Source organism: Theobroma cacao, chromosome 5 (assembly GCF_053813885.1).
Source record: "Theobroma cacao isolate CCN51 chromosome 5, ASM5381388v1, whole genome shotgun sequence".
Taxonomy (NCBI): Eukaryota; Viridiplantae; Streptophyta; class Magnoliopsida; order Malvales; family Malvaceae; genus Theobroma; species Theobroma cacao.
In genome coordinates, this window is record NC_142643.1 from 42,707,384 (window position 1) to 42,733,802 (window position 26,419).

The 26,419-nt window shown below is 31.2% G+C and overlaps 1 protein-coding gene, 2 long non-coding RNA genes and 1 pseudogene across 4 annotated transcripts; 3 read left to right on the plus strand and 1 right to left on the minus strand.

Annotated features, from left to right (window-relative positions):
• Positions 1-1,065: 1,065 nt before the first annotated feature.
• Positions 1,066-2,798, minus strand: LOC148762944 (uncharacterized). The gene is made up of 2 exons (XR_016026188.1): positions 2,712-2,798; positions 1,066-1,561 (listed from the first exon to the last, which is right to left on the minus strand). It is a non-coding gene; the product is annotated as an uncharacterized LOC148762944 (long non-coding RNA).
• Positions 1,380-3,066, plus strand: LOC18599823 (flavonoid 3'-O-methyltransferase FOMT-like). The gene is made up of 4 exons (XM_018121419.2): positions 1,380-1,792; positions 1,999-2,309; positions 2,504-2,568; positions 2,714-3,066. Exons 1-4 carry the CDS (start codon positions 1,380-1,382, stop codon positions 3,026-3,028), a joined length of 1,104 nt encoding a protein of 367 aa, XP_017976908.2. The 3' UTR covers positions 3,029-3,066.
• Positions 3,067-8,756: 5,690 nt separating this feature from the next.
• LOC18599824 (caffeic acid 3-O-methyltransferase-like) lies at positions 8,757-26,128 on the plus strand (annotated as a pseudogene). Its single transcript, XR_016026378.1, has 4 exons — positions 8,757-9,215; positions 9,541-9,854; positions 10,037-10,101; positions 25,871-26,128. The product of XR_016026378.1 is annotated as a caffeic acid 3-O-methyltransferase-like (transcript).
• On the plus strand, positions 22,712-23,468 carry LOC148762945 (uncharacterized). Its single transcript, XR_016026387.1, has 2 exons — positions 22,712-22,843; positions 22,988-23,468. It is a non-coding gene; the product is annotated as an uncharacterized LOC148762945 (long non-coding RNA).
• Positions 26,129-26,419: the final 291 nt, after the last annotated feature.

Here is a 26,419-nt window from a genome sequence, read left to right on the forward strand (position 1 = left end):
TCTTTATGTTTATATTTATGCATTTTAGTATACCATATATAGCAATTTTTGTGCTTTATACTTTATGATATCTTAAATATACCAAATAGTCATAAAATATAAAAATAAATAATAAAGCAACTTTCAATAGAATGTAATTAGTAGTAAAATGATTGTTGGGATAATATTGTAGTGATGGGTATGTATGAAAAGATAATAATTAAAATTTTAGTAAGATAACATTGTATTATTTAGTTTAGAAGTAATTTGTTGAAAATATATTTTTAATTTACAAAATTACTCTTGCATATGAAAATATAAATTGATATATTAAAAAATTATTTCAATTGTAATTATAATTTTTATGTTATACTAATAACTATGCAATCTCGTAAAAAAATACTCAAGAATAAATAAAATTAGTCAGCCTCTAGTCAGAGGAACTGGCCATGTACCCTGGACACCCAGAAAACCTCAAACACCATGATTAACAGAGCATACAAGCGTGGCAACCTCGGCATACAGAGCCAACCCAAATATATCACCCAACAAAATTACGTAATTTGAAATTTTGAATCACTTGACTTCAATTGATTTTTAATTTCCGCTCTGTTCCTCTTCACTCTTTCGTTCTTTGCTTTCCATCTCTCCCCTGTCCCAAACCCACAAAGCCAACCTCTTGAAGCAGCTGATCGGTTTGCTGTGGAAGTTAAACCCACAGCTCAATCCCAGGACCTGGAGCATTACATCAATGTTTTTTCGGAAATTTTCATCATTAAAGGGGTAAATGTGCAGATTTTGAGCTACCAGTGTTCAGATGATAAAAGAACCCTCCATTACATGTCAAAAAAAAAAAAAAACCCCTGCATTACATGTCTGCAAAAATCTGTAATCTGTTTCTAAAACCCATTTTCAGTTTGCTCATCTGAATATAATTCCAACAGCAATCAGTCAGAGTCTGAAAATGAATGGTAGAGATTAATAGCACAAGTGCGGCGACCAGCTGCAGCGGCTAGGGCTTTTGGGGGCGAAGAGAAGAAGAAGAAGAAGAAGGAGAAGGGCTTGGGCTAAAACACGGAAGCAAAAAATTGTAACTTTCCAACCATTTTCGATGAGAATTGCATTCTCATTGATCATCCATGATACTGACATGCCCAAGATAATATTTTTTTTATCCAACATGGTAATCAGTGATCATCCATGATACTGACAATCCCAAGATAATATTTTTTTTATCAAACATGGTAATCACATGGTAAGGTGATGTCTATTTATTAAAATTCTGATAATATAATTGATCATATCAATACCATATATGCCACCTAAAAATATATAGCTAAGACTCAAGAGCTAAGACCTTTAGACGGAAACCCATCTCCCCAGCAAGATATTCAGGCAACATGGATTCACTACCAGACCAACAAAAAATGTCACAAAACGAGATGGATTTCTTGCTGGCACTGCGCATAGCTACAGCTCCAACACTTCCTCTGGTATTGAAAGCTGCCATAGATCTTGATTTGTTAGAGATCATGGCAGCAGCAACCGCTAGCAATAGCATGCTTTCTCCTACTGAGATTGCCTCTCGTCTTCCTACACAAAACCCAGATGCCCCAACCATAGTCGATCGCCTTCTTCGCCTTCTTGCTAGTCACTCTATTTTAACATGTAAACTTGTTGCAGGAAGAGATGAATATGCTCAAAGATTATATGGCCTAGGACCAGTTGGCAAATATTTCGTCCGAAATCAAGAAGGAAATTCTCTTGTTCCTACCCTCAGAGTGTCTTTGGAAAAATTTTATATGGAGTGTTGGTCAGTTGTTTCTCTTTCTTTTCCAATATTCATCTTTATCTGTTGTCAGTTTACGAGTATTCCAAAAGGAGATTTGAATCTTAACCTTACAATTTTTTTTAGTAGAAAAATAATAATGACTGTTAAGTTAAGCTTAAGTTGAATATTATGCATCTATTTCCTAAGTTAATTAATTTTATTTTATTTTTTTGCGATTTTTCACATAGGTATCACTTGAAAGAAGCAACATTGGAGGGTGTGTTACCATTCATGAAGGTACATGGGATGCATTTGTTTGAACTGGCTGCAAAAGATGATAAAGTGAGTAGCATGTTCAATGCTTCAATGAGCAATCTCACCAGCATGGTCATGAAAAAAGTCCTGGAAACTTACAAGGGATTTGAGGGCTTGAGCCAGGTAGTTGATGTTGGTGGTGGAGTGGGTGCAAACCTTAATCTTCTAGTTTCCAAGTACCCACAAATTAAGGGTACTAACTTTGATTTGCCCCATGTCATTAGAGATGCACCCCTCATACCAGGTAATTCTAGCTAGCCACTTCTAATTCAATCTATATATCTTGGTATTTTCTTTTTCTTTTTAGTCATACCTTATTATTTCAAGTAAAAATTCCCATTTTTTTTATTTCAAAAAATTTTAAGAAATGGTAAAAAAGGGTATGATCAAAATTTAGTTTCCACTTAAACTTATATTGATTTTCTTTCTCAATTTTAGGAGTGGAGCATGTTGGAGGAGACATGTTCAGCAAAGTTCCTAAAGGAGAAGTGATTTTCATGAAGGTTAGTACACTAACAATTTGTTTAATTACCTGAAACAAGTGATTCCAATAATTTGTTGTTTATGTCTATATTTACAATCATAAATAAATTTGGTTCTTTGTAGACAAAAAAACAGTTTTTTTTTTTTCCTGTAAAAATTTTGCAGTGGATACTTCATGATTGGGGCGATGAACAATGCTTAAAGCTATTGAAGAATTGCTTTGAAGCATTACCAGAGAATGGCAAAGTGGTGATCGTGGAATCTTTAACACCAGAATTCCCCATGACTGACATTGTGACGAAGATTACCTTTGAGCTTGACGTGAGTGTGTTGCACATGTTCCCTGGTGCAAAGGAGAGAACAAAACAGGAATTTGAGGCATTGGCAAGAGAAGCTGGCTTCAAAACTTTGAATGTTGTTTGTCGTATTTATAGCTATTGGGTTATGGAATTGTGCAAAAATGTTAACATTGCCAATTAAAGGGAGAGCCATCATCATTAATTTGGAGCTTATATATATATATATATATATATATATATATATATATATATTTGTTGATTTCAGTTTACATTAACTTGTCTTTATTTTTCTTTTACAATCTATTTTTATGGGCAATGCATGGACTTGATTATTGTGTTTCCAAAGCTCCTAGTATTCCATATAGCTAGTGATGTTCATTGCTATCTAATAATGGGTGAATAAGTAAAACAGGGAAAACATGAATGATAATTCTAGTGAAGCAAGACCTGCATGGACTGCTTCACTAGTCATGGCACCACTAGCTAGATTTGCCTTTTTTAATTTTCTGCATCGAGTCTTTAATGGAGTTGGCGAGACAGAAAATCATCTTTGTCTAAACAAGTTGTAAAATAAAAATTTGTTTCTGTTTCTTTCTCTTTTCCTTTTTGTCCTTTTGGTTTCCGTCACGATTTCAACAAACCTTGTGGAAAATTGCTGTCTTGCAACTACTAATTAATGTATTATTGGAGTCGTTGGTTAGTACAATTATTTAGGCGCAATGATTGAGATATATATTCTCATTTTCAAAAAGTAAAAGTCAAATGTCCAAATAAAAAAAATAAAATAGAAATGAAGCGTAACATAGAAAACTAGCTACATGCCTCACTTCCATATGGTATTTATCTCGACTTGATTATAGTTTCTATCCATAGACAGGGACGGCTCAATAACCTTAGGTCTACAATTAAATATTTAAATGAGGTTTTTTTTATTGATATTAAGAAAATAAGATTTTTTTTAATTGAAGTTAAGGAAAAATGAGGAAAGAAAACTCGTAAATGAATATTATAACTTGAAAAAAAATTAGTTATATATATATATATATAAAATAATGGTTAGAGATCATTAAATACATATTATGTTTTGTTGATGGAGAATAAAAAAAATAGTTAAGAATTAACAGTATTATGAGGATTTAAAAGTGATAAAAAATTGAAATTTGTCATATACATAATTAAGAAAGTGAGAGAATATGTCATTTTATTAATTATTTTAACTTTTACATATTTTAATTAAAAATGAGATAAATAGTTGAGAATGAATATGGATGTGGAAGTGAGAGAAAATAAATATTTATTTGGCATGAGAGAATAGGTAAACATTTTATTTATTATTTTATTTTTTATATATTTTTAATATAATTAATTATATAATTATTATAAATTTATGGAACCTATGAAAATTTGAGACTTAAAGCCCTTGCTTAGGTGGCCTCATCTCAAAATTGGCCTTGCCCATCGACCGCTGCAACAATCACCGTTCAACATCCATCTCAATTCAACAATAGTTGCCAAGTTAATTCATGAGACCCTTATCTTACCAAGACTTTGTTGATATATTTTCAAAATAAAAGGTTATGTCACATAATGTAACATAATGTAACTATTGGATTGTAGGTGGGTTATTATGTGAATAGTTATCTCTTGGTAAAGTAATATATTGAAAAAACATCTCTAAATTGAAAAGTTATGAAAAGCTTGAATATGAAAAATTATCTTTTCATCTTTTCATATTGTAGCTCAAAAATTATGTATTATGGAATGAATAATTCTCTTTTCATAAGGTGATTATTGAAATAATACATTTATCCAAGTATTACGTCTAGCAAAATGCAAAGGTATCTTTAAGAAAAAAAGGTGCCTTGATAAAAGGATTTTGTTCTTGAAAAGAGACATTTGCAAACCTATATAAAAGACTTGTTGCCAACTATTTTGACACACCAAAAACAAATAAGACAAGAGCTAGAAAAACCAACAGAGATAGAAATGTTATGTTCTTAAAATAAACATAAACACTTGAGTTCCCATCATTTATTAAAAGAAGCTAAATTCTTTATAATCTACTTGTTGCAGAAAGTAAACTTTAAGGTTGAACAATTTTGTAAACTCTTGAGTGTATCTAGCAGCCTACTCTTTTAAAGTGCAAAGATGAAGTTAGACGTTAGCTTTATTGCATTTTTAAAGCTATTCGTATAACTCCTCTTTTGCATACCAAGTGGTGGAGGTGTAATAAGAGCCTGTTTGGTTTGGTTTTTTTCTAACTTAAAAGCTATTATGAAGCTCTTATGAAAAATAATAGTTTTTAAAATTAAGCTAAAGTTGTTTGGTAAATTTTTTTTTATAAGTTATAATTTTTGTTAAAATTATCATAGAAGGTATATATTTTTTAAGAGGGTAATATTGTAATTATTTTTAATAAATGAGGATATTTTTGCATCTCTTAAATATAGCGTCTATTAAAAGACTCACCTTAAAGTCACTTTTATCGGTTTCTTGAATTTCATCTAAATCCCATTTGCACCAACTAACTTCCTATATATAGTTGTCCCCTTTCTATCCAAATAAGGATGTTATAGCTCACTAGTCAGTGACAGAGCCAAAGTGGTGACGGGATGGTGGTGGTCGTCACTTGTCAATTTTTTAATTTTTAATTTTTTATTATTATATGTATAAACTTACTTGGAGAAAAGCTTTAAACTTAAAGACCTAGGAACACCAAAGTATTTCCTAGGCTTGGAAATAGCAAGATTGAATAAAGGAATTCTTTTGTGCCAAAGAAAATATGTTCTAGACTTATTGAATGAACATGGAATGCTACGGTGTATGCCTATTACAATCCCAGTTGATTATAGCTACAAGTTGACAAAGGCTAATGATACAGAGCAAATATCAAATCCTAGTAAATATAGGTAATTTGTCAGCAAGCTCATTTATCTAACTTTTGCTAGGCCTAATATCACTTTTGTAGTGCAAACTTTATTGAAGTTCATGGAGAAACCAGGAGATACTCACCTACAAGCTGCATATAAGATATTAAAATACTTTAAAGCTGCACCAGGATAGGGAATTTTATTGCTTGCAAATTCTTCATTATAGTTGAAAGTCTATGTTGATGGTGATTGGGCAGGGTGTTGTAACACCAAGAAGTCTGTCATTGGATATGCTATGTTTCTTGGCAATTCTCTAATCAACTGGAAGTCCAAGAAACAAAGTGTCGTAGCTAGAAGCTCTACTGAGGCTGAGTCTAAGTGTCTATTTGACTTGATTTATTTTTAGCTTATTTACTGCTTAAAAGTAGAAGCTGAGCCAAACAAGATTTTGTAAAAAGCTTTTAAAAAAAAGTAACTTTTTTTTTAAAGAATAAAATATGAAAAAAATCTTAAAAAAAAGCTCTAATTAGGAGCTTTCTCTTCTTTTTTTTTTTTAAAAAACACGCTAGCTTATTAGGAGAGTTATTTTTTTTCCAAAAAGATCCTCCTCTCAAAATATACTCCTTACCTTTCTCCCTATCGATCTTCCTCTCCTCTCTTCCTTTTTGTAAATCATCATTCTAAGGTTTTTTTTTTGTTCTTACAAAAATTAAAAAAAAAAAGATACAAAATTCAAAACTACATTCAGATATTATTTTTTTCTTTTTATTTTGTTTTTCATTTTATTTTCTATCGTTTTTTTGTACTTTGAAAACTCTCTTTATTAGTTGATATTTCTCTGTTCGATATGACAATTATGTGATATTTATTTATTCTTAACTTCTTTATGGTGTATATAATATTTGACGATTATAATTGAAATAATTAATTAAATAGGTCAATGGTTGTTGAGATAGATTAGATGAAAGTTGAGATAATATTTGTTGATAATGGTTGTTGGGATAATATTATTCATGGAGGTGAACTTTGTTAGTAAGGGCATCAATAGCTAAATATGATTTTCCTGAATTATTACTACCACCTTTGACTACTCTTCTTCTTTTTTGAGTTGTCCTCCATTGTTAGGGTTAAGAGTTCCAGTAGTCGACTCACTGCTTTCTTTCATCTCTCATTTTTTTTATTTGATTCAATTTTTTTTATTTGATTTTATTTATTTATTAGTATTCAATAAAAAATTATTTATGAATTATGTGTTACTTATAAATTATTTGTGAAACTCTTTTTTATGATTTATTATTAATTATAAACTTTATGTTATATAAAAATCCTTTTAATATTTTCAAAAATTTATTTTAAATAGATAAAAAATAAAATTAATTTTTTTATTTTGAATAAAAAAATTCGTGATTAATAAAAAGTTATTTATTAAATACCTTTTATGGTAATTTTAACTAAACTTAGAGTTTATATAAATTGTTTTGCCAAACAATTTATCTATAAAAAAAGCTTATAAAAAGTAAATTTACTCAACAACTTTAGTTTAATTTTAAAAGTTATTATTTTTCATAAAAGCTTTATAATAGTTTTTAAATTTAAAAAAAATCAAGCCAAATATGCTCTAAAACAATAACTTCAGCTTGTTGTGAATCTATGTGGCTAATTTTCTTGCTGCAAAATCTTGGAATCAAGCAAACAACAGCTATAGGCTTCTATTGTGACAATCAATCAGCAATACATATAAGTAAGAATCCTACGTTTCATAAAAAAACCAAGCATATTAAGATCGACTATCTCTTCATCAGAGAAAAAGTGCTTGTTGGAATAATAAATCCAAAGTATGTATCTACCAACCCACAACTAGCAAATTTTTTACCAAAGCCTTGCTGCCAAAACAGTTCAGCTTTCTTCGTGGCAAGATGAGCATTTTGGATATACATGCTCACCCTGAGGAGAAGTCTTAAAAATGATTTATAATCAGGTAGATTATGCAGCTTACAAAAGTAAAACAAAAGATGTCAAAATAGGGTTAGAGATATATCAGCTCTGCTATCGTGGGATGCTTTGATTCTCTAGCAGCTTAATAAGATGTAAATAAATGTGTTAACGTTCTCTATTAAGTCCTTTAGGCATTAGTAACAGAGTTGTAACAGCAAATGTTAGTTTTCTTACCCTTTCTTGATTTTACAGCCTTCAAACCCGTGCATATAAACCCCTGTACTGCACATATGACAAAATAATAAAAAAATACAACTCATTCATTCCATTTTTTAATTTTCTGAATATTCCCCAGCCGCTTTCATTTGCCACAGAGTAAAGTTTGGGTGTTCTTTGACGGCTGCCCTTGAAGACTTGGAAAAAAAGAACTACATTAACTACATATATTCTGGCTGATTAATCATTGACTTGAAGATGTTTCAAATTTCTACAAATCATAGTTCTGATATTATGCCATTTGTGTTTAGATATCTCTCTAATTTTCCAAAGAAATGTCAGTTAAGTGTTTAAAAAATTAAAGTAGGTATAGCATTTTCCATCTAGCATGCAAATTAACGTTTTCGATATATTGGACAAAATTAGAGTAAAATTTCTAAGATAAAATTTAGAAAATGTTTGCTTAAAGACGCAAGACTTGGTACCAAAGTCGAGGCCATTTTGAATAGTAGAGATGAGAAAGATACAGGTGTTTGACATTTCATTTTGATTTGGAGATGGAAGGATTTGAATTTGTCTCTTCAAATAGAAAGATCAAATATCGACCACTGAATCAAATACGTCTACAAGGTCCTCTACAAATAGTGGCGGTAGTCAGCAACCATCTCCAATGCCAACTTGACTACGTAATTACATGATTAACAATTCCTAACAACTGCAGAAAGTATTGATAAATTACTGTACGAAGCTAAAATCAAAACACGTCTCTTTGACTTGAAAACTTATTCTGCTCACGTGGCTATTTTCTCTTTTAACAAAATTAAGATTTTCTATATAATCTCTCGGTGCAGTACTAGACTTTTCAGTATTACATAGCTAACACTTCATCATTGCACTCTTTTGTGTTTTCCATATCCAATACTCAAGAAAAAATGAGTTCAAAACTAGACAATCAGAATATTACAGCAAAAGAAGAAGAAGAAGAATTTCATCAGGCAATGCAACTAGTTATGTCTACAATTCTCCCTATGGTCTTGAAAGCTGCCATCGATCTCGATTTGTTAGAGATCATTGCAAAAGCTGGCCCTGCAGGCTGCAAGCTCTCTCCTATTGAGATTGCCTCTCACATTCCTACGAAGAACCCTGATGCTTCATCAATCATTGACCGCATTCTTCGTGTTCTTGCTAGTCACTCCATTCTAACATGCGATCTTGCCACTAACGAAGATGGACATGTTCAAAGATTATATGGTTTAGCACCCATCGCAAAATATTTCCTTCACAATGATGATGGAATTTAATTCCGACACTGACCATTTTAACGGACAAATATTCACTTGGAGCTTGGTATTACTCTTTTATCCTATAATTAAATGTCCCTCTTCGCTTCCCCGGATTAGAGCCTAATAGACTTTCAAGTTGGAATTTTAAATTCTTACTTGCAGGATATCACAAAAGGGATCCTAATTATTATTGCTTTGGTATAAACTTAATCAGGATTGACTGTATTTGTATTTGTCGACAAAATCCTTCTATTCCTTTTCAGTTAAATTTTGTTCAGAGTTCACTCTAAATTAGTTTCTTGTAGTTCACTTAATTAATTAAAATAATGTCGATATTACAATATTGTTCATAATAGTGAACAAATTTTGTTGTACATGCACTTATGCAGGTATCAATTGAAAGAAGCAACATTGGAAGGTGGCGCCATACCCTTTGTCAAGGCATATGGGATGGATTTATTTGAGCGTGCTGCCAAAAATGATGCAATAAGTGGCAAATTCAACAATACAATGGGCAACCTGACTGCCATAATCATGAAAAAAGTTCTGGAAATATATAAGGGGTTTGAAGGCATAAACCAACTTGTAGATGTGGAAGGCAGATTGGGTACAAATCTCAAGCTCATAGTTTCGAAGTATCCACAAATTAAGGGCATTAACTTTGATTTGCCCCATGTTATTAAAGATGCACCCCATTTCTTAGGTAATCAATTCAATAGATAATTCTCCTGTCTTGCTATTGTTCGAAGGTTTTTTTGACACAAAAAATTTAGAAGAGAATAAATAGTGTTCTCTGCTCTCAATGTAATTTAATTTGTTTTTCAAACTTACCTCAACTTTGGCTGATTGGAGAAATAATTTTTCATTTCTCCTTTTTTATTCTAGGCGTTGACCATGTCGGAGGAGATATGTTTATTGAAGTTCCTCAAGGAGAAGTTATTTTCATGAAGGTTAGTATATGTGTGTGCATACACCACACATACACACGCACGAAAGATATGTAGTTCAATATATATTCATTGATTACATACTTTCAATAATTAAATTTAATTTTATTTAATCTAAAAAGTAATTTTAACTTGAAATTTTGTAATGGATACTTCATGATTGAGGCGATGATCGATGCTTGAAGTTATTGAAAAATTGCTACAATGCTTTGCCATAGTTTGGTAAAGTGGTAGTGGTGGAATTAGTTGTGCCAGAGTCTCCCATGACCGACATTGTGACCAAGAATACCTTAACACTTGACGCAGGCTTGTTTGTCGTTGTCCCTGGTCCAAAAGAGAGGACAAAGGAAGAGTACGAGGCATTGGCAAAAAAAGCTGGATTCTCAACTTCTAGACTTGTTTGTCGTGCTTATAGCTATTGGGTGATGGAATTTCACAAAAATGTTATTGTTTGATTTGTAACGATTATTAATTGAGATTTATGATGTGATAATATGAAGTATAAGTTTTAACTTTTTTAATATAACATGATTTTAAATAATATGAAAAGATCGACGAATCCTTAACTATCTCATAATCTTATTGTATTAATTTCAAAATTTATCACAATGATTGAAATTATATAAATTCTCATACTCTATGAATAATTGAGATTACAAAATTATATACAATTACTATAAGTGAAATGAAATTAATTAAGCATGGTCATTTTCATTTATTTTAATTTTTAATTACAAAAGCAATTAGTAAGGATATAAGATAAATTTTTGATAAATATTTTAGATTCGAATTATAATATTTTCTCTTATATTAAAAATGCAAGAATCACATAAAGGGGAAGAAAAGTGGGTGGTGCCGTTGCGATGCGCTATTGCAAGTTTGCGTGGGTTCTTTGCTCAATGGTTTTGAAGTTTGAAAGGCAGATCTCAGGCCCTGTTCTAAGGGCAAATCCAATTAACTGTTCTGGCCCATTGCAACAAATTAGCCATCTAAGGATAATAGAACTCTTAAAACATGGGCTTTTTGTTCCGAATTCTGGCTGTGGAGGGGTTTTCTTTTTAAAAATTGAAATTGGCCCAAAGTTGGGTGCTATATTAGAGAGTTTTTTTTTTTTAAAAAAAAGGTAATCACTTTTTGGTTACATAATTGTTAAATAGAGGTACATATTATGTATTAAAATTTTATTTTTTAATATCGAGTATTGTATAATAAGATATGATAAAAAATTTTAAAATTAATTATAAATAACATTTATATATGTACAAAAATTGAAAAATGTTATATTTTTTAACAGAATGAAAGATTTTAGGATGTGAATTGAAAAGATAATTAGTTTTTTAATTTAAACTTTTAACACATTCTATAATAATATAGATCTTTAAATAAAATATATATATTTTATATTAATTTATAAATTAAAAAATAAAAAATATTTATCATGTTAAAATTAAAAAGGAATTTGATTTTTTAGTATTTTTTGTGTAAAATCTAATGATTGAAATTCATAAAATATAATTTTTCATGTTTCAACTTTAAAAACTAATAAAAAATAAAAGTTTTAATAATTAATTAAAATTAAATTTATAAAAAAGTGTATAGATTGTATCGTACAATATACCTCCATATCATAAGATACGTATTGCATATTATACGATACACTTTCAATACTTAATCAAATAAGATACAGTTATAAATATGTATTATTTTTTATTTGTATCGTAATGTATCGTATGGTAATGATAATTATAATTGGTTATAAATGTATGACATATTAATCGTGTAGATTTGCTGCAATCAAATATTTCTGTTTAGTATTGAAAAAGTTGGTTCAATCACTAACTTTTATTTGATGTGAGAGGTTCTTATAATACACACAATCCTAGTAATTGTTGCTAATCAAAGGAAACAAAAGAGCAAATCTCGCTAGTTTTCAAAATAATAAAGAATTAGGAAACAAAAGAGAGAATCTCGGTAGTTTCTAATATGCCCCCTCAAGTTGGAGCATGGAGATTTCGACTGCCCAACTTGCTAACCAAAAACTGAAATTGTTGTTTTCCCAATGCCTTGGTGAAAAGATCAGCTGATTGATTGTGAGAGACAATGTAGTGACTACCAATTAAACCTTGTTGAATACAATCACGAACAAAATGACAGTCAATTTCAATGTGCTTAGTACGTTCATGCTAGATCGGATTATTAGCAATATGCATAGCTACTTGATTGTCACAATATAGTTGGAAAGGCAAAGAGTGAGAAACAATCAAATCAGAAAGAAAGTAACTAATGCAACCAAATTAACTCACAAGCAGTTGTAGCCATGGATCGGTATTTAACTTCGACAGAAGAACGAGAAATAGTGATTTGTTTCTTACTCGTCCATGAAATAGGAGAGTTGCTAAGAAAGATAAAGTATCCACTTAGTGAACGTCGAGTGATGGGGAAACTGGCCTAGTCAGAATCACAATATACTGTAAGGGAAAAGATCATTGTCGAAAGATAAAAATATTCCTTGGCTTGGTGCAAGTTTAAGATATCTCAAGATCCGTAGAGCAGCTTGCCAATGCCTTTGACGAGGTTGGTACATGAATTGAGATAAAATATGAACTGAATAGTAAATATCAAACCTAGTGATTGTCAAATAAATCAATCTCCCAATTAATCGACGACAAAGACTAGGATCATCAAGTAAGTCGTTATCATCCAAAGCTAACTTATGATTTTGTTCAATGGGAAAGTGTACCAGCTTGGAAGCAAGCATACCTACTTCTCGTAAAATGTCCAATGTATATTTTCGTTAAGACAATGCAATACTGTCACGACAACGAGCGACCTCAAATCCAAGAAAATATTTAAGGTTACCAAGATCTTTGATGGGAAACCAAGTCGTCAAATATTGTTCGAGAGCTTTTGTATCTGAGATGTCACTGGTAGCAATAATGACATCATCCACATAAATAAGAATGGCAGTGAATGAAGTGCCCTTGTGATGTAAAAATAGATAAGTATCAGCTTTGTATTGAGTGAAAGCAAATTGCAGAATGATAGTAAAAAATTTGGCAGACCATTATCTAGATGCCCACTTTAAACCATACAGAGACTTATGAAGCCAACAGACACGATCATCACTTGTAGATAAATAACCAGGGGGACGCTTCATGTACACTTCTTCATTTAAGCTACCATGGATGAATGTATTGTGGACATCAAATTGATAAAGAACACAATGTTTAGCAGCTGCAGCTGCTAAAAGAGTGCGGACGGTGGTAAGTTTAGCAACTAGTGCGAAAGTCTCAGTGTAATCTAATCCTTCCACCTGAGAATATCCCTTAGCCACAAGATATGCCTTGTAGCGTTCAATTGTCCCATCTGATTGATATTTAATCTTATATACCCATTTACATCCTATAACTTTCTTTTCTGGAGGTAATTTTTGTAGTGTCATTGTCTGATTTTTTTCAAGAGCTTCAAGTTCATGTTGCATTGCTGCTTGCCATCGAATGTCCTTAATAGCCTATTTATAAGATATAGGCTCATCATGTTGAGTGATGGTCGTAAGAAAACAAGTGTGGGAGGGAGTGAATTTAGAGTAGGAAACAAAATGGGATAAGGGTACAGAGTACCTGAGAAAGCTGCCTTGGTGTTTTTGTAGGATATATTTTTATTATTTCCTAGAAGATCAACATGAAAATCATTGAAATGAGCTAGAAATGTTTTGATACGGATTGGGCAAGATGAACAGTTTTGAATTTGTTATGTTGGATTATTTACGGTTCTACAGTCTCGGAAGGTTCAAGTTAAGGTACATTATGGATGCTAAAGAGTTCAAGTCTATTTTCAGTACTTGAAGGTGAATTTAGAGGCAGAGAGCTATTCTTATCATTTTGTATTTCTTGGTCCATGATGGGTAAGGGAACAGGTGTGGCGGTGAAAGGTTCTTGAGCTGGCACAATTTGCATTTGATCATGGAATGGAAACATATTTCCATGGAACACAACATCACGAGAGACAAAGATTTGATGGGTTTTCAAATCATAGACTTTGTATCCCTTTTTACCATAAGGAGAACCAACAAAGATGCAAGCGGTAGCACGCTCATGAAATTTATCTTTAGACCTGGGAATGACAGAGGCATAACAAAGATATCCAAGGACACGAAGAGGTAAATAATAAGGTTTTTGAGAAAATAAGATCTCATACGGGCCCTTTCCAGATCAAAGTGGGGTGGGAGCATAGTTAATTAAGTAAGCTGCTATCAAGATACATTCTCGTCGAAATTTAATGGGTAAACCTGCTTGAAATCTCAAGGCTTTAGCCACTTCAAGAAGATGCCTATGTTTGTGCTCTATTACCCCATTTTGTTGAGGCGTGGAGACATAAAAAAATTGACTAAGAATCCCATTTTTTTGACAGAATTGTTGGAATTGATGATTGGTGAATTCAGTCCCATTATCACTACAATTTGTTTCACAGGGCAACCAAATTGTCTGTGTACCATGGCAATGAAAGATGTTAACAAAAAATAGACCTTAGTCTTGGTCTTCATCAAATAAACCCATGTAGTTCTAGTAAAATCATCAACAATGCTTAAGAAATAATGGGCACCTAAAAATGCAAAGGTATGATATGGACCCCAAACATCACAATGAATTAATTCAAAAGCATTTTGAGTTTTAATAAAACTAGTAGGAAAAGACTAACGAGCTTATTTGGCTCGATGGCACGCATCACAACACTTATTGATGGTTTTCACAAATTAAAGATTTAAATTATCAATTATAGACAATTTATCAAAAGACAAATGACCAAGTCGTTGATGCCATAAGACAAACCCAGTGTCACATGTAGAGGTTGCTGAAGCCACAGGAATGGTGATTTCTTGGAAATAATAAAGACCATCTTTAAGTTCACCTATGCCAATCAGCTTCCTCGTTGCTAGGTCCAGTAAAGCATAAAATGAGGGGAAAAATGAGCTGCATAGTTCAAGGTTTTGGTTAATTTACTAATGGAAATAAGATTGCAACCAAAGGAAGGTCTATAAAGAACATGGCTTAGTTTAATAAAAGGATTAAAAATCACATCTCCATATGACTTGGCTGAAACAAAAGAACCATTTGGAACTTTGACAGGTAAATCAAATGGAATATTTCTTTCATTGGTCATGATACTCTTTTGGCAACTCATGTGATCTGAAGCACCTGAATCGAGAATCCATTCAATTTTGTCATTGGACAAAGCGATAGCCTTACCAGCAAAATTAGCCACAGGATATATGCTATGGGCTTTTTCAAGATTAAACAATGATATGAGTTGTGTGTACTGTTCCTTGCAACAATCACAATGTGGAGTGGTTGCTTGAGTCTATTTCTGAGCCAATAGCCACTAATGTTTTTTATATGAATTCTGTAGCAGAGATATGGCAAACTCTTAAGAACTGATTCTCATAACTAGATGATACTAGGATATGTAATCTCCAATTTTCCGTATGTAGCAAAACGCAAGATACACGTTCTGTTGATTCATATTTTACTAAGTTAAATAGAATTTGGGAAGAACTGATAAACTACTGTCCTTTGTCCCATTGTGATTGTGGGAAGTGCACACAATCCTGCTTTAAAATATATATTGAGTTATTGGAGAAAGATAGTGTATTTGGATTCCTTAATGGACTTACTGACAGCTTTTCAGCTCTTGGGTCTCATATTATCACGATAAAACCTTTCCTATGCTTAGATGAAGCCTACAACTTAGTCCTTAGAGAGGAGTCCCAAAGGTCAATATCGATGCAAAGTCAAGCTTTGTTGGAGACAACTACTATGGTAGTAGTGATAGAGAGTAAGAGAAGGCCTAAAAATGATGTCACATGTTCACATTGTGGCAAGAATGGGCATGTCAAAGATAAATGCTATCGTATCATTGGTTTTCCCCTTGACTTTAAGTTCACAAAAAGGAAAGGAAACAATATCAGAAAAGCTATGTCAACGCTCACCAACTCAGCTAATAAGCCACAAGTTGAACATTAGCAGGAACAGGAAGATAGTCTTGTATCTAATTACTCTTTGACCAAAGGTCAATTTCAAAGGCTCATGGTTCTTCTTAATGAACACTCTGTGGGTAGCAATAATGATACACCAGCAAACCCAATAAACCGTGCCATAATGAACTCAATTTTCAAAAGCTATAATTCATAGAATCAGATAAAAGCTCATCATCATCAAAATAGTCATTCTATTGCTAGTTCATCACAACTTTCCATTGTCAACTCAAAAGTTTGTGGTATAATCTTAAAAACTCAATTCTCTCAAAATCATAACTGTTTTTTCTGCATCACATAACATCAATAATGCTTTCATATTTAACCATAATTCTTGGATTGTGGACACGGGGGGCAACTGATCATATAGCATGTTCTCTACATTGTTTCACCACTTTTAAATCAATTCAAGGAGTTTTTGTAGAGCTGCCCAACAATGCCAAAGCACTAGTTACACATATAGGGACAGTTCAAATCTCTCATACCTTGCAGTTAGATAATGTTTTATTTATACCATCTTTTAGGTTCAATTTAATTTCCATGAGTCAATTGTCTAAATCTAGGAATCATTGTCTGATTTTCACTAATAAACATTGCATCATATAAGAGATACCTTCATGGACAATGATTGGTGTTAATGAAGTGAAGGTGGGCCTGTACTTGATGCAATGCAAGCTACTTGGAAAAAAACCTCAAGGATTAGTCTCTGCTTCTGGAAATGTCACAGTACCTGTTTGTAATAATGTGCCGTTAGGATTTAATCTTTGGCATTATAGGTTAGGGCATATTTCAGAAGATAGAATGAAGCAAATTAAACAAGTTTGTCAAGACATCTCTTCTAAAGAAAGTTTAGTTTGTTATGTTTGTTCTTTAGCTAAGCAGAAATGTTTACCTTTTCCTGTTCATGTGAAATCTTTTAAAGCTTCCTTTGATTTAATACACACTGATATTTGGGGACCTTACTTTGTTAAGTCAATACATGGATATCAATTCTTCCTTACCATTGTTGATGATTTCACAAGGTTTACGTGGGTTTTCCTTATGAGATTTAAATATGATGTTGTATCAATCATACCTTCTTTCTTTAAAATGGTCAAGAACTAGCTTAACAATATTATTAAGGAGTTAAGATCAGATAATGGGAAAGAGTTTGATCTCTCTGAGTTTTATGCTTCAAATGGAATATTACATAGTTTGTCTTGTGTAGAAACACCTCAACAAAATGATGTTGTTGAGAGAAAACATCAAAATTTAATTGTGGTTGCCAGATCATTACTGTTTCAATCATCTCTCCCTACAAAATTTTGGGGACATGCTGTCCTAACAGTAACTCATTTGATTAACAGACTACCTACAGTTGTTCTTAACAATAAATCTCCTTATGAAATGCTGTATGACAAAAACCTTTCTTATTCTTTTTTTAGAGTTTTTAGATGCTTATGTTTTGCTTCAAGTTTTTCTAGAGACAGAAGAAAATTTCAACCTAGAGCAAGAATTGTATTTTTTTAGGATATCCAATGGGAGTGAAGGGATATTGGCTATATGATTTAGTTACTCATTGTCGTAATGTACGGGTTCGAGAACCTAACAGCTAGATGTGGGGTAATTTACGGAGTCGCCATCAATATTTTTTTACCTAGGTGCGATTGGTTACCTATTAAATTGGTTCTGTTTGACAAAATCCTAAATTGATTTTAGGTTCGTGAAAGGAACGATAAACTGGTCTATGTATTTTATTTAGAGTTGGGTTCGAGAGTACGGTTACACATAGGGAAGGATTAACACCCCTATGACGCTCATTCCACGAATGGTACTATTTAATCAGATATTATATTATCCTAACCTATTAATTTTATTTTTATGTTTCTTTAATTTGATTTATTTAATTCATCTTTTATTCTATTAACAAGTTAAAATGTTTTATTTGGTTTTACGGGCTTGACGTACATGTGATGCAATTATGAAATGCATGGCAAAAAATCTGAGTAATGCCAAATGAAACCTTTATTGAAGATATTTCTCAATTCCGCCCATCATACTGGTGGGATCCGAGAATATCCTCTTAACTAGGGAATTACTAGAAGAACTCACCTTTCCAAGTTTAACGAGTAAATCCCATCATCGAGGTAGTCGTTTGCAAGTAAAAATGATATTTTTCATGAATGCAAACCTACTACGAGCAGAAGCCTTTTATTAATGATATTCTCCGAGCCCTCCCATTATACTGGTGGGAGTCGGAGGTATCCTTTCATATAGGGAATATTTCGAAGAAACTCACCTTCGCAAGCTCTCTTGGAAAGTCCCATCATCGGGGCTTATACTCGTATACAGAATATCTTTACATGCTATAACATTTAATAATGCAACAATGAGTACTTGGTGTGCTTATAAATTCTAATATTTGTTTCTTGTTTTTTAAAAATCTTATTATTTCTTTGAGTGAGCATATATACCATGACTAAATATTTTATAATTACTTATTGTTCTATTTTTATTTCGTTATGTATTTTGCTATGTAAGTACTTATTTATTTTACTATATGAAATTTTCCAAAATCATATTTTTAGACCAAGTATTTTTTTATTTCATAATTATTATTTATTTATATGTATACGTACATTATCCATTTATTTTTGTATTATTATTGTGATTACCGAATTTATTGTTACCATTAATTCCCTATTTCTTTTGTTTGTACATTTTGTTTAATTAGTAATTGAGTATATATAATTTTTTATTTTATTTAAAATTAGAAACATTAGAATTTCGTATTAAGACCATCCAATCGTATTGGTGGGGTCTTAATTAAAATCCTTAACCTAAGAAAATTCACTTGAAATTGTGACTTCTCACGTTCTGAATGGACATTTCATCATCTGTATTGATTCCAAATCAAAGATTATATTTTATACTTAATAGTTTCATATTACGTGTTATTCTTTTATTTATTTATTGATTTTTTTTACCAAACCCAGAATCTTCCCTAACTATAAATATTGATCCAAAATATATATTTTATTATTAGCACTGTCATTTCTCTACATATATTATTATTATATTTTTAAAATAAACTACATCTTCCTTTATAAAAATATTTTTTTTCTTTTATCTATCTAAATTTATGTTCTTTATAACTATGCATTTTACTATTTTTTGTTATTATTACTATTATTTTTGGATTTATTTTTTTTGTTTAATTTGGTTTTCTAAGACTAAAATGGATATTCATATTTTATACCTATATTCTCCTCCTAGAAAAAAAATACATTTTAATCAAGTAAGATGGGTTAGACCCAATATCAACTAAAACAAACTCAAACAAAAGAGAAAAGTTATACCTTACTGGGCTGAGATTGGCCCAACCCAAAACTCCACGAAAAGCCCAAGCCTATTGTACCAGATATGCTTCTAGAGGTCCACAAGGCTAAGCTCAAAATGCACTCATACATGATTCAGATTTAGGTTTGCCCTATACTCATAACTTAACTGTTGATGATGACTCACCATATGATTTTGTTGATTATAAAGATTTTTCTCAAAATGACCATTATAACCTTGTTGTAGAAAACACTGTTTACACCACTGATTCTTCTTCTACACAACCTCTCAAATAAAGTACTAGACTAAGGAAACTTCCCAAATACCTTGAAGCTTATTAACATCTCTTTTCTAGTAACTTTGCATATCTGAAAACCACCATATCATGTCCTATAGAGAAATGTCTTTATACAATAAAACTCTCCACTGCTCATAAAACATTTACCACAACATTATCACACATTCCAGAACCTACCTCATATTATCAAGCTATTCAATTTTCTGAGTGGAAAAATGCCATGAACACAGAGTTAAAGGCCTTAGAGGAAAATGGTACATGGACAGTCATGCCTATTCATTCTGGTTTTTAACCTATTGGTTGTAAATGGGTTTACAAAGTGATATTGCATGCTAATGGCATTGTTGAAAGGTATAAAGCTAGATTGGTTGCCAAAGGTTTCACTTAAAAGGAAAAGTTTGATAATAATGAAACATTCAGTTTTGTTGCTAAACACATTAGTGTCCGAATGTTCTTTGCTCTTGCTGCTATTCATGGTTGGTATCTCTCCCAACTTGATATTAATAATGCTTTTCTATATGGTGATTTACATGAAGATGTCTATATGAATTTGCCTTAAGGGTATATGGTCAAGGAGGAGTATCCATTTAATGTTAAATTGGTGTGCAAACTTTATAAGTCCTTGTATGGCCTTAAATAGGCATCAAGGCAATAGAATACAAAATTCATAGAATGTTTGATGAATTATGGTTTTGTTCAATCTAAGGTTGACTACTCCCTATATACCAAGATTTCTGATGATGGTTTCATCGGCTTGCTACTTTATGTGGATGACATAGTGATAGCTAGCTCTAGTCTCAACCTTACAGTGGATGTAAAAACTTACTTGGAGAAAAGCTTTAAACTTAAGGACCTAGGAACACCAAAGTATTTTCTAGGCTTGGAAATAGAAAGATTGAATAAAGGAATTCTTTTGTGTCAAAGAAAATATGTTCTAGACTTATTGAATGAACATGGAATGCTATGGTGTAAGCCTGTTAGAATCCTAATTGATTATAGCTGCAAGTTGACAAAGGCTAATGATACAGCGCAAATATCAAATCCTAGTAAATATAGGCAATTAGTCGGCAAGCTCATTTATCTAACTTTTGCTAGGCATGATATCACTTTTGTAGTGAAAACTTTATTGCAGTTCATGGACAAACCAGGAGATACTCACCTACAAGCTGCACCAGGATAGGGAATTTTATTGCCTGCAAATTCTTCATTATAGTTGAAAGTCTATGTTGATGGTGATTGGGCAGGGTGTTGTAACACTAAGAAGTCTATCATTGGATATGCTATGTTTCTTGGCAATTCTCTAATCAGCTAGAAGTCTAAGAAACAAAGTGTCGTAGCTAGAAGCTCTACTAAAGGCTGAGTCTAAGTGTCATTTGGCTTGGCTTATTTTTAACTTATTTACTGCTTAAAAGCAAAAGCTTGGCCAAACAGGATTTCGTAAAAAGTTCTTAAAAAAAAGTAACTTTTTTTTAAAGAATAAAATATGAAAAAAAGAGCTTAAAAAAAGCTCTAATTAGGAGTTTTCTCTTCTTTTTTTTTTTTTTAAAACCACGCTAGCTTATTAGTAGAGCTATTTTTTCCCAAAAAGATCCTCCTCTCAAAAAATACTCCTTCCTTTTCTCCTTATCAATCTTCCTCTCCTCTCTTCTTTTTTGTAAATCATCATTCTAAGTTTTTTTTTTTGTTCTTACAAAAATTAAGAAAAAAAAAGATACAAATTCAAAACTACATTCAGATATTATTTTTTTTCTTTCTATTTTGTTTTTCATTTTATTTTCTATCGTTTTTTTGTACTTTGAAAACTCTCTTTATTAGTTGATATTTCTCTGGTTGATATGGCAATTATATGATATTTATTTATTCTTAACTTCTTTATGGTGTATATAATATTTGACGATTATGATTGAAATAATTAATTAAATAGGTCAATGGTTGTTGAGATAAATTAGATGAAAATTGAGATAATATTTGTAGATTATGGTTGTTGAGATAATATTATTCATGGAGGTGAACTTTTTTAGTAAGGGTATCAATAGCTAAATATGATTTTTCCTGAATTATTATTACCACCTTAAACTTCTCTTTTTCTTTTTTGAGTTCTTCTCCATTGTTAGGGTTAAAAGTTCTAGTAGTCAACTCACTACTTTCTTTCATCTCTCATTTTTTTATTTGATTCAATTTTTTCTCTTGATTTTATTTATTTATTAGTATTCAATAAAAAAATTATTTATGAATTATGTGTTACTTATAAATTATTTGTGAAACTCTTCTTTTATGATTTATTATTAATTATAAACTTTATGTTATATAAAAATCCTTTTAATATTTTCAAAAATTTATTTTAAATAGATAAAAAATAAAATTAATTTTTTTATTTTGAATAAAGAAATTAGTGATTAATAAAAGTTATTTATTAAATACCCTTTATGGTAATTTTAACTAAAATTAGAGTTTATATAAGTTGTTTTGCCAAACAACTTATCTATAAAAAAGAACTTATAAAAAGTAAATTTACCCAACAACTTTAATTTAATTTTAAAAGTTATTATTTTTTATAAGAGCTTTATAATAACTTTTAAGTTTAAAAAAAATCAGGCCAAACATGCTCTAAAGCAATGACTTCAGCTTGTTGTGAATCAATGTGGTTAATTTTCTTGCTGCAAAATCTTGGAATCAAGCACACAACAGCTATAGGCTTCTATTGTGACAATCAATCAACAATACATATAAGTAAGAATCCTACATTTCATGAAAAAACCATGCATATTAAGATGGACTATCTCTTCATCAGAGAAAAAGTGCTTGTTGGAATAATAAATCCAAAGTATGTTTCTACCAACCCACAACTAGCAAATTTTTTTACCAAAGCCTTGCTGCCAAAACAGTTCAGCTTTCTTCTTGGCAAGATGAGCATTTTGGATATACATGCTCACCTTGAGGAGGAGTCTTAATGTAATTTAATTTGTTCTTCAAACTTACCCCAACTTTGGCTGATTGGAGAAATAATTTTTCATTTGTCCTTTTTTATTTTAGGTGTTGACCATGTCGGAGGAGATATGTTTATCGAAGTTCCTCAAGGAGAAGTTATTTTCATGAAGGTTAGTATATGTGTGTGCATACACCACACCTATACACACGCGAAAGATATGTAGTTCAATATATATTCATTGATTACATACTTTCAATCATTAAATTTAATTTTTATTTAATCTAAAAAGTAATTTTAACTTGAAATTTTGTAGTGGATACTTCACGATTGGGGCGATGATCGATGCTTGAAGTTATTGAAAAATTGCTACAATGCTTTGCCAAAGTTTGGTAAAGTGGTAGTGGTGGAATTAGTTGTGCCAGAGTCTCCCATGACCGGCATTGTGACCAAGAATACCTTAACACTTGACGCAGGCTTGTTTATCGTTGTCCCTGGTGCAAAAGAGAGGACAAAGGAAGAGTACGAGGCATTGGCAAAAAAAGCTGGATTCTCAACTTTTAGACTTGTTTGTCGTGCTTATAGCTATTGGGTGATGGAATTCCACAAAAATATTATTGTCTGATTTGTAACGATTATTAGTTGAGATTTATGATGTGATAATATGAAGTATAAGTTTTAACTTTTTTAATATAACATGATTTTAAATAATATGAAAGGATCGACGAATCCTTAACTATCTCATAATCTTATTGTATTAATTTCAAAATTTATCACAATGATTGAAATTATATAAATTCTCATACTCTATGAATAATTGAGATTACAGAATTATATACAATTACTATAAGTGAAATGAAATTAATTAAGTATGGTCATTTTCATTTATCTTTAATTTTTAATTACAAAAGCAATTAGTAAGGATATAAGATAAATTTTTGATAAATATTTTAGATTCGAATTATAATATTTTCTCTTATATTAAAAATGCAAGAATCACATAAAGGGGAAGAAAAGTGGGTGGTGTCATTGCGATGCGCTATTGCAAGTTTGCGTGGGTTCTTTGCTCAATGGTTTTGAAGTTTGAAAGGCAGATCTCAGGCCCTGTTTTAAGGGCAAATCCAATTAACTGTTCTGGCCCATTGCAACGAATTAGCCATCTAAGGATAATAGAACTCTTAAATCATGGGCTTTTTGTTCCGAATTCTGGCTGTGGAGGGGTTTTCTTTTTAAAAATTAAAATTAGTCCAAAGTTGGGTGCAATATGAGAGAATTTTTTTTATAAAAAAGGTAATCACTTTTTGGTTACATAATTATTAAATCGAGATACATATTGTGTATTAATATTTTATTTTTTAATATCGAATATTATACCATAAGATATGATGAAAAATGTTAAAATTAATTATAAATAATATTTATATATGTAAAAAAATTGAAAAATGTTATATTTTTTAACAGAATTAAAAATTTTAGGATGTAAATTGAAAAGATAATTAGTTTTTGAATTTAAAATTTTAACATATTCTTTAATAATATAGATCTTTAAATAAAATATATTTTTTATATTAATTTATTAATTTATTAATAAAAAATATTTATCATGTTAAAATTAAAAGGAAATTTGATTTTTTAGTATTTTTTTGTTTAAAATATAATGATTGAAATTCATAAAATATAATTTTTCATGTTTCAACTTTAAAAAATAATAAAAAATAAAAATTTTAATAATTAATTAAAATTAAATTTATAAAAAAGTGTATAAATTGTATCGTACGATATGCCTCTATATCATAAGATACGTCTTGCGTATTGTACAATACACTTTCGATACTTAATCAAATAAAATATAATTATTTTCCCAACTTGCTAACCAGAAACTGAAATTGTTGTTTTCCCAATGCTTTGGTGAAAAGATCAGCTGATTGATTGTAAGAGGCAATGTAGCGACTAACAATTAAACCTTGCTGAATACAATCACTATTAAAATGATAGTCATTTTCAATGTGCCTAGTACGTTTATGGTAGATCGGGTTATTAGCAATATGCATAGCTGCTTGATTGTCACAAGATAGCTGGAAAGGCAAAGAGTGAGAAATAGTCAAATTAAAAAGAAAGTAACTGGTGCAACCAAATTAACTCACAAGCAGTTGTAGCCATGGACTGCTATACAACTTCGACAGAAAAACGAGAAACAGTGATTTGTTTCTTACTCCTCCATGAAATAGGAGAGTTGCCAAGAAAGATAAAATATCCACTTAGTGAACGCCGAGTGATGGGGCAACTGGCCCAGTCAAAATCACAATATGCTGTAAGGGAAAAGATCACTACCGGAAGATAAAAATATTCCTCGGCCTAGCACAAGTTTAAGATATCTCAAGATCCGTAGAGCAGCTTGCCAATGCCCTTGACGACGTTGGTGCATAAATTGAGATAAAATATGAACTGAATAACAAATATCAGGCCTAGTGATTGTCAAATAAATCAATCTCTCAATTAATCGATGATAAAAACCAGGATCATCAAGTAAGTCGCTATCATCCAAAGCTAACTTATGATTTTGTTCAATGGGAAAGTGTACCGGCTTGGAAGCAAGCATACTTGCTTCCCGTAAAATGTCCAACGTATATTTTCATTGAGACAATGCAATACCGTCACGACAATGAGCGACCTCCAATCCAAGAAAATATTTACGGTTACCAAGATCTTTGATGGGAAACCAAGTCGTCAAATATTGCTTGAGAGCTTTTGTATGTGAGATGTCACTGGTGGAAATAATGACATCATCCACAAAAACAAGAATGGCAGTGAATGAAGTGCCTTTGTGATGTAAAAATAGAGGAAGTATTAGCTTCGTATTGAATAAAACCAAACAGCAGAATGGCAGTAGAAAAGTTGGCAAACCATTGTCTAGATGCCCGCTTTAAACCATATAGAGACTTGCAAAGCCAACAAACACGATCATCACTTGTAGATAAATAATCAGAGGGACGCTTCATGTACACTTCTTTATTTAAGTGTTTATCGAAGTTCCTCAAGGAGAGGTTATTTTCATGAAGGTTAGGATATATGTATATAGATATTATATATATATATATATATAATATGTAATTTAATATATACATTAATTACATATTTTTAATCATTAAATTTGATTTTTGTTTAATTTAAAAAGTAATTTTAACTTGAAATTTTATAGTGGATACTTCACGATTGGGACGATGATCGATGCTTGAAGTTATTGAAAAATTGCTACAATGCTCTACCAAAGTTTGGTAAAGTGGTAGTGGTGGAATTAATTGTGCCAGAGTCTCCCGTGACTGACGTTGTGACCAAGAACACCTTAACACTTGACATATGCTTGTTTAACGTTATCCCTGGTGCAAAAGAGAGGACAAAGGAAGAGTACGAGGCATTGGCAAGAAAAGCTGGATTCTCAACTTTTAAACTTGTTTGATTGCTTATAGCTATTGGGTGATGGAATTCCACAAGAATGTTATCTTCTGATTTAGCTGAGATCAAGGGTGAATTTGAAATTTTATATGAAAAGTGATTAAATAGTAATTATAAAGGTAATTATAAATATAATAATAAAAAAATAAAAAATTGAGAGATGACAGCCGTTACCACCTTGATTTTGCCAGTGATTGAGATTTGTGATTTAATGATATGAATATATCATTTTTTGCTTTTTTTAGTACAAATGATTTTGAATAATACAAAAAGATTGGTGAATCTTTAACTATCT

What these genes read in the sequence shown, in the direction of transcription:
- LOC18599823 (XM_018121419.2), top strand. Translation starts at nt 1,380, where the DNA reads ATGGATTCACTACCAGACCAACAAAAAATGTCACAAAACGAGATGGAT. An exon ending in AGATGCACCCCTCATACCAG is followed by an intron (nt 2,310 to 2,503) that starts GTAATTCTAGCT and finishes TCTCAATTTTAG; the next exon opens with GAGTGGAGCATGTTGGAGGA. An exon ending in GAGAAGTGATTTTCATGAAG is followed by an intron (nt 2,569 to 2,713) that starts GTTAGTACACTA and finishes AAAATTTTGCAG; the next exon opens with TGGATACTTCATGATTGGGG.